At 35.0% G+C, this 16,351-nt stretch overlaps 1 protein-coding gene across 2 annotated transcripts in view; it reads right to left on the reverse strand.

Moving 5' to 3' along the window:
• Window positions 1-16,351, reverse strand: part of CFTR (CF transmembrane conductance regulator) — a 189,096-nt gene that overhangs the window by 77,068 nt on the left and 95,677 nt on the right. For both annotated transcript variants that reach the window (XM_025929698.2, XM_086691782.1), the window contains exons 12-15: window positions 14,765-14,859; window positions 11,697-11,783; window positions 9,487-10,207; window positions 6,624-6,752 (exon numbers count right to left, since the gene is read on the reverse strand). In XM_025929698.2, coding sequence (XP_025785483.1) covers window positions 6,624-6,752; window positions 9,487-10,207; window positions 11,697-11,783; window positions 14,765-14,859 — 1,032 coding nt within the window. The remainder of the gene's footprint in view (window positions 1-6,623; window positions 6,753-9,486; window positions 10,208-11,696; window positions 11,784-14,764; window positions 14,860-16,351) is intronic.

Genomic DNA, 16,351 nt, shown 5'->3' on the forward strand with positions numbered 1-16,351 from the left:
GAACTACCAACCCAAACTACTTTTGTTGACTGGAATAAAACCACGTCCAAGGATTTGATGTAATGACATTGGTACAGATATTTGGGGGCATATAGAAACAATTAATTAAGCAATTCTATTGTTTAATTTCTAACATATTTCAAAGTTACAAAGTTCATGCAGTTTATGATAGAGTTAGAGTCCTGGATCCTTAAAAGGTAAAAGCAAAAGGTCTTTTTTTTTTTTTTTTTTTTTTTTTTTTTTTTTTTTTTTAATTTTCAGGGTATTAGGATGCCTGGGTGGCTCAGTTGGTTAAGTGTCTGACTTCAGCTCAGGTCACAATCTCTCAGTTCATGGGTTCAAGCCCCACATTGGACTCTGTGCTGACAGTTCAAAGCCTGGAGCCTGCTTCAAATTCTGTGTCTCCCTCCCTTTCTTTTCTCCCCCACTTGCTCTCTCTCTCTCTCTCTCTTTCTCTCACTCTCTCTCTCTTTCAAAAAGATGAATATAAAATGTTAACAAAAAATAAAAAAAATAATTTTCAGGGTTATACACTTCATTCCTTATCACATAGAAAACAGTACAGTCTAAATAAGCCCTCTCCAAAGGAATTTTCTATAATAATAAAAATGTTCTATATTTGCATTGTTCAACATTGTTTCCACTTATCATATAGGACAGTTGATCACTGCAAATGTAGCTAGTATGTATGACTGAGGAATTTAATTTTAAATTTTTTTTTATTTTACTTAATTTCATTTCATTTACATGGTCATACATTGCTGGTGGCTACTGTATTGGACAATGCATGCATAGATTATAATAACTATTAGTTACATAAGGGTGTACACAGAGTGTTTATTATATATCCATATTGGGTATCTAAAATCTGAGGATGGAATTCTCTAAGGACAGCTCCGTGAATGACCAAGGCGATAATTCATGAACTGTGCAAATGATCCCAAGATGGAAAAGAAGTAGCCAGTATTTAGTAAATAGGTCAGAATCTAAATTATGTAGATAATTTGTCTACATGATTAAAAAACACCATGGAGTGTAGGGGTAGAACATTATAACATATACATATAGAAAAAGAAGGCAAATGCCTATATTTGAAATACTTATTTGCTAAATGAATTAGTAAACATCTAAGGAGACATGATAGATAAAGGTTGATTGTGTCTGTAGCAAAACTCTAACAGTATGGTTTCAAAAAGAAGATGCAATGTTAAGCAAGAGCAAGAACCTGTGAGGAACCCCACCATAACATAACATGGCCAGATACAAGTCTGATTTTTTACAACTAAAGAAAATAAGTGCAAAAGGGAAGAAAATTGCCAAGGGCGATGTAATAAGGCCAGGTATATAAAAGGCTAAAAAATTGTGAATATGACCAAACAAAGTATAATTCCAACATTCTACATGAAGAACTCCAGACTATTTCACTGCAGAATAAATGCAGAGGCCTTTAAATATGATTTAAGGTTCTCAACACTCTGGATGTTCCTACTGCATTTAAAATAAAACCTAAGCTCTTTACTATAGTCAATAGTCCCACAAATCTCATTCTTGTCTACTTTTCTAATATCATCACTTGCTACTCCCTTCCCTCTCCCACTCCCTCTCACCTCCCAGCTATGGGCCTCCTCTTAATTTCCATCATTGACCAAACTCTTCCAAGACCTTTGCATTTTTTTAAATATGAAATTTATTGTCAAATTGGTTTCCATACAACACCCAGTGTTCATCCCAACAGGTGCCCTCCTCAATGCCCATCACCCACTTTCCCCTCCTTCCTACCTCCCATCAACCCTCAGTTTATTCTCAGTTTTTAAGAGCCAAGACCTTTGCATTTGCTCCAGTCTCTACATGTCTGACTCCTTATCTTTTAGGTGTCAAATAAATGTAATTTTCTCAGACAGCCCCCCTCGCTCATCACTGTTTATTTCCTTTCTGGTGCTTATCACATTCTGTGATTATTTCCATCCAAACACATTTATTGTCTATCTCCTCCCTCAGAATGTGTTTCATAAGAGCAGGAAAGAGCCATTTATTCTCTACCATTGTGTATCACCAGTGCCCAGTACAATACCTGGTAACAGTAGGCACTCAATAAATCTGTATTTAATAAATAAAGGAATGGATGAATAAGAGGACACTTAAAAACACAAATGTCAACAGAGAGAAAATTATAGACAACACATTTGAAAAAGCAGATGACGTGTCATATTATGTAAAGTTAAAACCAAATCAACTCATTCTACAAGTTTTTACATACACATAACTCAGAGCTACCTCCTAAGTCATGAAATGAGATCTGTGTGTAAGTGAATGCCTATTAAACTACTACTGGTATTTTGAGTTTTTACCAATGGAGCACAACATTATAAGTATTGTGTTAACATTATAAACATAAGTGCATTCGTGTATTCCACCTGTATGTTTCATTTTGTTCTTCACTACACACATATACACAGAATTATGCCTGACATATTACAAGAACTCCAAATATATGTGTTGAATAAGTAAATGGCTGAATGAATGGCAGGCAGTAATAGTAAAGTGACACCTTGTCATGACTTAATACATAGATTTCAATGCTTCGCAGATCAAATCATGCCCTAAAACACAGACCCATGCTAAGTAAAGCTGCTTTGAAAGGATGATTATTAATCATTTATAGCAGAAGTATTATGGAAGTATAATACATGTCCACTTCACTAGGAATGTAAATCCAGTCAGGGCTTCTTTCTTAACAAAGAGAAGATAAATCATAAAGAAATAGGATACAGCAGTACTGTGACACATTTATTAAAAATTACAGAATGAGGGGCACCAGGGTGACTCAATTAGTTAAGCGTCTGACTCTTGATTTCAACTCAGGTCTCAATGTCAGGATTTATGAGTTCGAGCCCCGTATCTGGCTATGCACTGTCAGCTTGGGATTCTGTGCTTGGGATTCTCTCTCTCCCTCTCTCTCTCTGCCCCTCCCCCTGCTTGCAGTCTCTGTCTCAAAAGTAAAATAAATATTTTTTACAAAATTACAGAATGAAAACACTAAACATAGGATCTTGAAATACTCCAATCAACAATCCCCTCTGGTTGTTGTAAGAAGCAGGAAACTGTCTCCTACTCTATTATTTGCATTTCTTCTCTAACTACTCAGTAAATGCACTGCTAAGCAGAAGCACTAGAAAGACCAACATAATAGAAATTTTATAGCCAATATCCTTGAACTTATCTAAGAACTTAGAGAAAATAGTGCTCTGTAGTAGAAAAAATGGTATAAAAATAAAAAGGTAGACTGACTCCCTTATCAAAATAACATATTAATGATATATAGTAACGAACTGAATAAATCAACAAGTCTTTTTCAGTTTAGCACTCTGAATAAAAATGGGAAGCATATTGAACCAACCCGATAAAATCATAAAATCTAAATTGAAGTATCGTGCCTCTGAAAACTAAAAATGGATAAATCACTGTCATTAAGGAAGAAATATCTTAACCTTCTTCAGGTTTTCTGATCATGATGAACTAAAAGAACTAAACTATCTTCCTGGATTAGCATCTGTACCATGATGAATACTAATGAGATACATCAATATTAACGAGAAAAGGGCACACTGGTGTTAAGAAGCTTAGTCTAGAAGAAAAAGTGTAAATTTTGATTCAAAGAAGTTGACAGAATTCTGAACATTAGTGAATGACTTATGTAGCTTTATAACTGTGCACATAATTAAAACAATTGCTATTTGTCTACTATCACCAAGGTTTTATTATTCAAAATTTTGAGAGCCAGTTCATTGACAATGGTCCCAGGACACTGGCCAAAAAGTCTCATCACATTATATTATTTCTTGCCTAGAAAATGGCATTATCAATTTTTTTTCCCATCTAAAAGATATTTTTTTGCAATAACTGTGGGAGCTCCACTAATAATTTATATCGTCTTGCAATTTAGTTTCTAGCTTGAAGACAAAAGACCACTATCTCCGTGATTAAGTGAGCTAGTAATAATATACACATGTGCAGCAGCTCAGAGCTCAACCACTAATTAGTTAATTAATTATACACTATTTTGAAAGGTACATAAGCTCAATTCCATGGAGCTGCATAGGACAAAGGTCCTATACATTAAAATAAATCATCACCACATTCAGATAGGCCCATTTTTTTCTTATGTAACATGTAACTCTATAAACTGAGGACAATTAAGAATGTGACCTTTAGATGCAGAGGTTTAAATCATCAACAGTCATGAAAGGCTGGTTTGAGATTAAATGTGGCACAGGAATAGGTTTCATTCACATTAAGGTTGGTCATTTGCATGACTGGCAGAGATTAATGAGGTAAATATAAAATACACTTCAAAGCAAATTTTATTACTCTTGTAATAAATAATACACTTATGTGAGAGTGTCAAATTACCCAACTCCATATTTTTGGAGTATAAAGTATATTATATAGTATATTATTTATATATTTGGAGTATTTTAAAGTATAAAAGGGATTATTGAACTTTCATTATATCTTGGTTATAGACTTGTTTACCTCAGACTATCTTGAGCTTAATAATAATGGTATGACATTGAGGATATTAATGAGAACAGCAACTAGCATTGGTCACTATATGCCAAGCCCTACATTAAATGCTTTATAACCATGATGTCTCTTAACTCAAGAAAGGACCTGGGAAGCTGGTACTATATAACTCTATAAACTGAGGACAATTAAGAATGTGACCTTTAGATGCAGAGGTTTAAATCATCAACAGTCATGAAAGGCTGGTTTGAGATTAAATGTGGCATGCCACACTTTGCAGTCGCCATTTTGTAGATGAGGAAATTGAGGCTCAGTGTTGCTAACTACCTTGCTCCGTTTCATAGTGTTAACACAAGGTCACAGCCAAGTCAGTGTGACGCCATAGTTGGTATTGTACTATACTGCAACTCACATCAAGCTTCCATTTGGTTTATTAATTTAAATGATGGGGCAAAAAAAGAGATACCACCACAACTTAAAGATCAAATGGAAACTGATGGTTTACAGATGAAATAGTATGCACAACTTTTTATTATATGCCTTAAGATATTTAACACTATCTTACCTGATCAGGGAGAAGTGATGATATTTTATGTAGACCCCTTCACTGAGGTTAGAAATATCCCAACAATAGGAAAAAACATGTAGCTGTAAGATTGGGTTTCAACTACATGTACATTTATACTGCCTCAGGAGAGGCGGCTCTTCACCTGAGTCACTCCTTCCCTGAAGACAGTATGGGCCTGTATGTTAGATTTAGCTTGTATATTAGGGCACAGCCAGTGGTGTTCCCTGAAATAAATATCTAGAGTAAATAGTCATTCACAGGCTGAATCCAATCCACATGTGTGTTTTGTTGGGCCCATGTAGTGTTTCATTAGTTTGTTTTTATTTAATCAACTACCCACATTTAAAAATAGGAAAATTTTACAGAAAAAACCCTGGATTTCCATCTTATCTCAGTAAACAAAGACTTAGCAAAAATGATCTTAAATTCCCTCTTGATAAGTCCTTTGCTGGTGCCGGGTTTCAGTTGGCCCCAGTAGACAACTGGAGGGTACATGCTTTCCATTCAGCCTCAAAGCCACTTCGCCCACAGACATTCTCCGCCAGGCCCCTTTTGGCATTTAGGTGGCTGTTCCTCATTTAGAGAGAAGCCTCATCCACCATCCAGCTTTGAGAACTTCTTATGTCCTCATGGGATTGTACTTGCAGCCTACTGTGCTGTTTGCACTTTCCTCCCTTGTTTTTTTAATGTGGTGCTGTGAAGGACAGCAGGGGTGGGCAAAGAGACCAAGATAGTGGTGCTGAATACAGACAAATTCTGTAAGCAAGAGGGAGATCTGGATCTCTGAAAGGATTGTTTCATATGGTTACTAAGCCACTAATACATATTTCATTCTGTGAAGACAAAGTCATTTAAAGGCGGTGATTCATCACTTGCATATTCAAAAATGCAATAGCTAGAGTCAAATGAATTTAAAACTAGTACAGAATAATTTTCACTGTTTAATTTCAATCCATATAATGTATATAAATCCATTCTTCTTTTTGTAGGTTTTGAACCTCTCTACTAAAAGCTCTTCATATATAAAGAGCATATATACAATATATGGAAAGAGAGATAATCCTAGCATATATAAAGAGCATATATATAATATGCTATGTATGAAAGAGTAAAATGGCAATAGAAGAATTATATGAATCTATACATATAATTATGTAATTTAAAATTACAAATATATTGGGGTGCCTGGGTGGCTCAGTCGGTTAAGCATCCAACTTCAGCTCAGGTCACGATCATGGTCCATGAGTTCGAGCCCCATGTCAGGCTCTGTGCTGACAACTCAGAGCCTGGAGCCTGCTTTGTATTCTGTCTCTCTCTCTCTCTCTCTCTCTCTCTCTCTCTCTCTCTCTGCCCTTCCCTTCCTCACACTCTCTCTAAAGACTAAATAAGCAAACAAAATTTAAAATTACAAATATACATATATATTTATGTGTGTATGTGTATGTGTGTGCATATCTATGTATATACCCTTCCAAACTATTCTTAATGTAACTTTAAATCACAGTAATATTTTACAACAGAAAATTCTTACCTCAGCCAGAAAAACAACTAAGCACCAAATTAGCACAAAAATTAAGCTCTTATGGACAGTAACATATCGAAGGTATGTGTTCCATGTTGTCACTGGTGGTATGCTCTCAACATCGTCAAAAAAGCACTCCTAAAAAAAAGAATCATGGTTACTACAAGGAGACAACACCGTTTCACACGACCATCGTGGTTTTATTTTGAATCTTGGAAATAAAGGAATACTAGTATTCCTAGGTAAACAAATTTCAACAAATATAAACCACTATGAATGACATGTGTGATGTCACTCTATAACCAGTATAATGTCCACTGAAGCAACACAGCTTTTTGAAAAATGAGAAATGCTGTAAGTTTTCAAAATTCTGGAAGTATATCACTGATTATATAACTGTACCAGCTTTAGACAATTTCACCATTTTAATGTTTAACAGTGTCACACCTTCTATCAAATACATTGCACCATCAAACTGAATTTTCCTAGAACTCTTCTTGATTTAACTTATTTCTTCAGGGCTCCACGGACAAACAGTTTGGAATTTTGTTGGCTATAGAAGTTTGCTAATAGACATGAAGGCCAGCTGATGTTTGAAGGTTCCTCTCTCTTTCCAGATATGACTTTTTTTTTAATGTTTATTTATTCTTGAGAGAGAGAGAGAGAGAGAGAGAGAAAGAGAGAGAGAGAAAGAGAGAGCAGGAGTGTGAGTGGGGGAGGGGCAGAGAGAGGGAGACACAGAATCCAAAGCAGGCTCTAGGCTCTGAGGTGTCAGCACAGAGCCCGATGTGGGGCTCAAACTCATGAACCATGAGATCATGACCTGAGCCAAAGTCAGATGCTTAACCGACTAAGCCACCCAAGCGCCCCATGACTTGTTATATAATTCTAATCTTCAGTATATTTCCCTGAAAATCTTTTTTTTAATATTTTTTCAATGTTTATTTATTTTTGAGAGAGTGAGAGAATGCGTGAGCACCTGCAAACACATATGAGCAGGAGAGGGCAGAGAGAGAGGGATTTAGAAAATCCCAAGCGGGCTCTGTGCTGACAGAAGAGAGCCCGATGTAAGGCTCAAACCCACAAACTGAGATAATGACCTGAGCCAAAGTCAGATGCTTAGCCGACTGAGCCGCTCAGGTGCCCCTCCCTGAAAGTTTTTATTTGTCCTTTGGTAAATGCATTTCGAAAATTTGAGAAAGAGCAGTTCCAGATAGTACCAAAGGAAAAGATACTTTTGTTTCTTTTGAAGTCAACAAAATTCATAAGAGAATCCCCAGGAACTCTAAAAGGGGTTCCTATGAAATCGGAACGTAGCAAACTAATTAGATGTAAAGACTTCGGAACGTAGCAAACTAATTAGATGTAAAGACTTTTCAGGGGTATAGCTCAGTGGTAGAGCATTTGACTAAGATGTAAAGATTTTTGGAAACAAATAAACCTGGATTTAAATCTAAGCTCCACTATTGACTTCCTGGGAGCTGCCTGAGTTTAGGCAGCGGGACTTCTCTAAACTTTAGGGGTTTTTTAATCTGTAAATGAAGATATGTACTTTCTAGGGTAGTGGAGTGACTGACATTAGGAGTGATCAGTAAGTAGTAACTATTATCAAGGCATCTGGGAGGTTCAGTCAGTTAAGCATCTGGACTCTTGATTTCAGCTCAGGTCCTGATCTCAGGGTCCTGGGAATGAACCCTGCTTCAGGCTCTACACTGACAATGCAGAACCTGCTTGGGGTTCTCTCTCTCTTCCTCTCCCTCTGCCCCTCCCCTGCTCATGCACATGCACATACGTGCTCTCTCTCTCTCTCTCAAAATAAATAAATAAACTTTTTTTTTTAAAAGGAACTATTATCAGTTACAGAGATCATTCTTTACAACTAAATTTATAGGCTTACATTTGAGAAATTCATTCAGATTGATATGAAACCATACAGAAAAACTATCCCTTAGAAAACCTTTGTAAAATTACAGAAATACTGAAAGTATGTATTTTAGATATCACCTTTGCTGTTGTCTCATTTTACAGAAGAGGAAAAATTGGTCCAAAGATGTGAACTGACTTGTACCTTAACCAAAATCATACTACTCTTAAATGATCTATGTACTAAATATGGCAATTCATTAAAATGCGGCCTGATTCATCCCAGGCACTTGAGGAATTTTTCTAATAAAACCCAAAACACAATAAACAAAACCCCTCCTCTTGTATATTGCTTCCTATTTGAAGAATAAAAGCATTTTATTCTTTAAAACATAATATAAAAGGCTTTCTACCTGAAGGTTGGCATAGTATATGCTGAGTTTCATAAACCTTCTTTAAGAGAAATCTGTCCAGAGAACAAACTTCAAAGCAAATTTAAAAGATAAAAGAAAGCCCACTCTAAATTAAGGTAAGAATGACGTATAAGCCGGAATGTGAGTTAGTCCTGTCAAGAGACTAGATGCTTACATACCTTACATAGACTACTTGCATATGAAATACTTCTTGGCCTCTAAATAACTGAAGCTATTATTTGTTTATATATTTATTTATACTCCACTTCTTTCCACAGAGATTTTAAGGTAGTAACAAAGCAGATTCATTATAATTTATAATTTTTCTAATTGATTACTGGCCTAGTAAAGGACCCAATACTAGCCCTTACGTTATTTTTTATAGGAAGAGATACACCCATGGCCAAAGGAAATATAGTTCATTCTTGTACATTTTGAAGTTGCTTATATAATTTATGGATTCTGGACTTTCTGAATCTTAAAATAATATCCACCTTAAACCCATTATTTGAGTAAGTTTTATATCACACTATATACTGCATTTCACTCAGTTGCACTCTGTTGCAAACAAAAAAACACTGATAATTTATACATACCTTTAAATCTTCTTCATTAATTTCTTCACTTACATCCAAGCCACTATCTAGAGATAATCGCCTTGAATATATATCCATTTCAGTTAAGTTTGTCTGAGGGGCCAGTGACATTTTTCGTGTGGATGCTGTTGTCCTTCGGTGAATGCTTTGACCTTGGTTCACAGAGGTCATCAGGTTCAGAACAGACTGCCTTCTTTGTCTCTGAAGTGTGGGGCCAGCATTGACCATGTTGCTTCGAGGCAGGACAGCCTCTCCTTGCTCGCCATCTGGAACTAAGGACAGCCTTCTCTCTAAAGGCTCATCAGGATCTCCTTCGATGCCATTCATTTGTAACGGAGTCTTTTGAACAATTGAAAATTTCCTTATAGAGTTGATTGGATTAAGAATAGAGTTCTTCCTTTTTTCACCAAGCTCTCCAGTCTGTTTAAAAGATTGCTTTTTCGTTTCATTCCAGGAGACTGCCGCATCTCCTTCCAATGAGAAACGCCGTAAAGTCTCAGTTATGATGGAATTTCTTCTTTCTGCACTAAACTGGTCAAAAGACTCATATCCCATGAGCTTGGAGCTGAAGTCAGGCCGTAGATTTTGTAATTCAGAAAATGTCCCATAAAAATAGCAGCTACCTTCATGTAAAATTAATACTTTGTCAGCTTTCTTTAAATGTTCCATCTTAGAAGTGACCAAAATCCTAGTTTTATTAGCCATCAATTTACAGACACAGCTTTAAGAATATAAAAAGATAAAAATAAGATATCAATTGTATAAGAATTTTATTACAAGTCTATATATTGCATTGTAACATTTTATTAATGTATTCTTGTGTAAAACATCTATCATACAATGTCATTATTATACTTAAAATACTCTAAAAGTTAAAATTGCAATTAATTTGGTGCCTCTTTCATTATTACAGCATGAAATATATTACTGAATTATTAGAGTATGCTAAATCATAAAATTGAGTGTTAACAGACCTAGAGTGAAATTAAATATCTGATATTAAATAAATGTTGGACTTTGAGCAAATTGGCAACCCTCTGTGTCTTGGTTTGTTCATACAGAAAATGAGAGAATTGTTAGATAACCTTTAAAGATCCCTGGGGAGAGGGGTGTATGCAATTCTGTGTCTTCTAAAATGTCAGAGCTTTCCTGTTCTTTACATTTTCTATTAATTTCCTTTTACATTTTAAGATGGCCACAAATTTAGTTCTCAAGAGCTTATATTAAGACTAATCTAATTTATTAAAAAAAAAAAGCAACAAACCAGAGAACTGAATAATAAATTTAACCTTCCTCTAATATAATTTCCCTTTAGTCTAAAAGTAAATCCTGACTAGAACCATCTAAGAGAGGCCACTTTCTTTTAGATATTAATACATTATATATTGTATAAAAAGAGGCATCATTCTAGATTATACTTTAACATACTAATGTAGCTAACAAAGTGTATATTAGTAATAAGTTACTTATCACAATTACAGGATTGTAAAAATCTTAGGTATTAAATTTAAATTGTAGGAAAGGTGCTTCTAGGGGTAATACAGCCATTTTATAGACATAGACTTCTACATCCTCATTGCTTAAAATCTTTATTTCAGAAAAGTATAATAATTCTCTTAATAAACTACTTTATAGCTCATGAAATCATTTTGAAACTGAAATCAAGTTGTAAAACTGTTCCTCTTAGGAACTTTACATACATTGTGCCCTAGTAGGAGCTCCAATAAAATGAAAATCCCTAGTTTTGTGTAACCAAGGAAGAGGTTCTATAGAAAGTATTGAGGTATATAAATAGTCTGAGCATTCACCTACGTTAAAACATTCAGCTTGTTTACTTTCTAAGAGACATCCTATCTAAGGAGAAGACAGAATAAAATACTAACACAAAAAAGTAAAAATGTTAAGCACAATAACCATTTAAAATAATATATGCCACAAGGCAATAATAATGTAAAAACTACATAGATAGTGATTGTTTTGACAATAGCAATGGAAGAAATTGGTTTACTATGTGGTCAGAACAGGTTTTAATGGAAGTGATTTTGAGTCTTCACTGTGAAGGGAAAATCAGATTTGGGTGAGTGCTATGTCACATTCTACCACAATGGTGGCCATATTTCTCAAGGGTAAAATGTCACCTATGATGGTATAGTTGTGCTTTCTTCTCTTTTAGCATGGCATGAGCATTATAAATTATTCAAAGAACATACCTTTCAAATATTTCTTTTTCTGTTAAAACATCCAGGTATCCAAAAGGAGAGTCTAACAGGTATAAATCAGCATCTTTGTACACTGCTCTAAAAAGAATATGGAAATTAAATTATATTTTTAAATATCTCATGCCATTTAGTACAAATAATTTTAAATGAGAATCAAAAGGGTAAGTCTTAAAAGATTTTTATGGGTTTTCACAACATTTCAAGAATGATTAAACTGGCTTTGCTAAATGCAAATGATATAAACTAGCAGAAGTTAACAAACTGAATCACACCAGACCATACAATTTAAAATACTACCTTGAAAAAAGAAAATATTTAATAATAGTATTTGTTTAGAGTCAAGAACCATGCTATGTGCTGGGAATACAGTGGTAAAAATTACATAGTCCCTGCCCTCAAAGATCTTGCATGTTGGTGGGAAAGCAAAAAAGAAAATGGACTGTTTCAATGCTATAAAATGTCAGAGACAGCAACTAAATAGCAGCATGAGATAAAAAGAAATGTTAAGTGTCTTTCAGTGTTGACTGCTACCAAAAAATTTTGGTATTGTGGCTGTAATATTACTGTTGGATTTTGCTCCATGTAGTTTCAGTCTCTGTACCATATTTATAAGAATTCCAAACAAGAAAGGATAAATAATTCACAACAAAAATGTACACCCATATCCATTTGATTTTTTAAGTTAAAAATATGTAAGTGATGAATCACTAAATTCTATTCCTAAAACCAATATTACACTATATGCTAACATATTTAAATAAATTTTTATTTCAATAAATTGAAATAAAAACTTGAAACAAAAATAAATTAAAAAATAAACTTTTTAAATGTTTATTTATCTTGAGAGAGTGAGAGTGCGAGCGAGCATGAGCAGGGAGGGGCAGAGAGAGAGAGAGAATCCCAAGCAGGCTCCACACTGTTAGCATAGAGCCCAATACAGGGCTCAATCCTAAGAACTTTGAGATCATGACCTGAGCCAAAATCAAGAGTCAGATGTTCAACTGACTGAGCCATCCAGGCACCCCATAAATAAAAATTTTATGAGCAAGTAAAATCTTCATTAAAGTGATCTTAGAACAGTAATAAGATGAAGATATAGTCTCATGTTAATAGAAATGAGATTAAATCTTCATAACATCTAAGCTTTTCAGGTGTGGTTGTTAGTAGCACTACCCTTACCCCATGCATAGGATTCAGGGTTTATGTATAACTCTTGGTATTTTCTGCAAAAATTGTATTCAATTAAAAACTAGAAATGGCAAAAAGGCAAAGTGAAATCTAAAAGAACTTTTGCAACATAGGGGCACCTGGGTGGCTCAGTTGGTTAAGTCTCTGACTTCAGCTCAAGTCGTGATCTCACAGTTCATGAGTTCAAGCCCCATGTCAGGCTCTGTGCTGACAGCTGGGAGCCTGGAACCTGCTTCATGTTCGTGTCTCTCCCTCTTTCTGCTCCTCTCCTGCCCCTGCTCATATTCTGTCTGTCTGTCTCTCTTTCTCTCTCAAAAATAAACATTAAAAAAATTTTTTTAAAGAACTTTTGCAGTATAAATTATTTTTAAAGATAACATGCAAGAACTAGATAAAAGACCCCTATCAAAATACACCCTCAAGGTCTTTCACTGCCCCCTGCTCTGTCTTGCTTCTCTCTCTCCTTTACATCTATGACCACAGTTTCTCAAGAATTGGAAATAATATATTCACAACCCAAAACTGGACAACACGTGATGTGACACATTCCAATCAGAATAATTATTTTCAATAGTAGCTCAAATTGTGTGCACCTTATAAATAAAACCAAATTTTAAAGTTTTGTAAATACAGCCTCAAGCCTATGTTAAATGCCTAGACACCACATAGCATATCTTAAGTTTTGAAATGGAATGTTTAAGATAAGTCTTACTTTGACTCAAAGATTAGTCAATTTCTATTTATTTAGAAGCCATTATCTTGTCTGTGAATAATTGATACCTACTGATTTATTACTTCACAAGTAATCCCCAAATCAAGTCATGGTTTAATGCCAAGAGTCCAGAGGACCTGGTTCAAATTGTGACTTTACCATTTCCTGGTATAGTTTTTACAAGTGAAGCTCTAACAGCCTCAATTATCTGATGATCTCTTCTATAAAGTGAGGAGAACAATTTTCTCTTTGCAGGAGGATATGAGGATTAAGTAAAATTACACATGCATACATTAAGCCTAGAATAATACCAGGCAATTGCAGGTGCTCCATAAGTTAGTTTACTCTTCCAGACTTTGAAAGCAGGAGAAAGTAAGGGAAAGGAGCCAAAATATCAATCAGTCAATGTGATTTGTTGTTGACAACTTTGGCAACACAGTGAGAAGAATTCTATTCAAATAAAACTGGAGGAACATTTGACATCTCATCTCACCAACAACTTTTTAAACTGAAAGTTCTAGTTTAACCACAAAGTTTTCTTCTTGCCACAAATTAACTTTATGTACTTCTCTTCGACAGCTCAAGACGCTTAAACCAAGAATGTCTCTACCAAGGGACTTCACTGTCCCCTACAATGTTAGATGTGCTTGTCCTACTTATTTTTCCTTTAAAGATTATAGACTTTAAGCCAAGTGACATCATTTGCCTTGATATTTTTGTTATGAAATTGTTAATTATGTTGAAAATTTGAAAATCTAGGTTTTTCTAAACCAAGAAGTATAAACAGAAGTTTAAAGCAGGTGAGTACGTTGTGGGGTGGGTGAGTGGGGACCCCCTGATCAACTTAAAAGAAACACTTTTTTTTCCTTGTGTTGTGCAGAATTCCTGAGTTTTCTATTTGTAGTAAAGCATACCATAAGGCAACAAATATACAGACACCAAACTAAGAGCATGCATTTTGAAAAAGCCATAACCTTTATCAAATATGAATAGTAAATCCTTATCTATAGTTCATAAAGGTGATTCTTAACCTGCTAATTATAAAACCCCAGGCATTTTTCAATTCCAGAAACAAAATATAAAAAAATAGAGCAATATCTATAATTTTTACGGGCATATTTACAACAAAAGCTCACTGAACCAATAATCAGATATTCACCTTGCTAAGGAAATTCTTGCTCGCTGACCTCCACTCAGTGTGATTCCACCCTCTCCAAGAACGATATTATCCTTCTCTGCAAACTTGGAAATGTCCTATTATCCAAAAAGGGAAGTTAGAGAGGAATTGTTAGTATATTTATGAATTTGAAAGGTATACTTTCCTTCAAATGTAATCATATATCAGACTGTTGCTTTAACCACAGCCAAAATTTAAAACATTTCATTCTCAATTATTTCACATCCACTTCAATTGGTCAAAACATGGTTGAAATTTTAGAAGTAATTTTTTCTTTAACCTCTAGAATTTCATTCATGATCATGAAATAAGAATTGGAAAATATCAAAAGGTAAACCATATGTATATTTATGGGCGTGTAAACACGGGTGTATATAATCCATAGATTTGTTACACAAACTCAAGTACTATCAACATGCTAAAATGCATTACTTTCCAATTTCGACTCATTCTTCTAAAAGAAAATCTCCAGACACGAATACACCTAACAAGAAAAACTAAAAGAACACTACTCCCATCCCCTGCAGTACCTAAGCATATTCAGTGGATGACCGAGAATAAAAGGCAATTCCTTTCCATACTTTTCTCATCCACCCACCGCCACAGGCTTCTTCCCCATCCATCCTCAGCAACTCAGCCCCATGTGCTTTGCCATCTACTTTGTCTCTCCTGTCATCACCACCTTTCCACAGGGGGCATAACATTCTTTCTCCCAGTTAATAACTTCTCCAAGGCAACAAACATGCTAGACATTGTAAAAGGAGATTAGAATTTATAACAAATAGTCCTTGGAGAATAATCCCGGAGAATGCTAAATAACATCCCAATGACTTAATTAATCCTTTTAAGACAGGTTACAAAACAGTACCCAATTAAATGGCAAATTAATTGTACAGAGAACAGAAGTATCCATACAATATAGAAAATTCTACAAGGCTTTTTGGAAGTGATTAAGTGGCCTGAGACATGAAGAATGAGTTAGACAGGTAACACTCTCCCTTTAGTTCAAAAAAAGTTACTCTCCCTGTGCTCTTCTCACCCCCAAATATCTGCTCTTTTCTTTTGTTACCACTTTCTTCTTTCTCCCTCCACTAAAAAAAAGCATTTCTATACTATGCCTCCTTTTCTTTAACAATCAAGAAGAATCCACCATCTCTCCTTGACCTACCACCACCATTATCAATATTTAAATTGTCAAAATGGTTACTTCTGTTATCCATTTGTTTCTGTTGTCTACCTTATGAAAGTTTATAGAACTTCATACACAAAACTCTAAACTTACAAAGCAGGTAAATTAACAAATATTCATTTATATTAAAAATGATTTTGCAGCTCCTGTAGGCTAGAACCATTACCCCCAAAGAACTGTTAATGTTAGTACTCCTGACCTAGGGGAACCAAAGTTCTGAGATAAAAAGTGCTGACATTTTGGAGGAGATTCAGTAGGACTCAGTGGAATTGACTATGCTGGCATTGGAGAAATATCACACACAGAGAAGTCACTGACAGCCAGTAGCCCTACAGATGAGAAGGACCTTCATAGTTATGAGATATATCAAAGAAAGTGCT

Source organism: Puma concolor, chromosome A2 (assembly GCF_028749965.1).
Source record: "Puma concolor isolate L17-30 chromosome A2, mPumCon1.1.hap2, whole genome shotgun sequence".
In the NCBI taxonomy this organism is placed as follows: domain Eukaryota; kingdom Metazoa; phylum Chordata; class Mammalia; order Carnivora; family Felidae; genus Puma; species Puma concolor.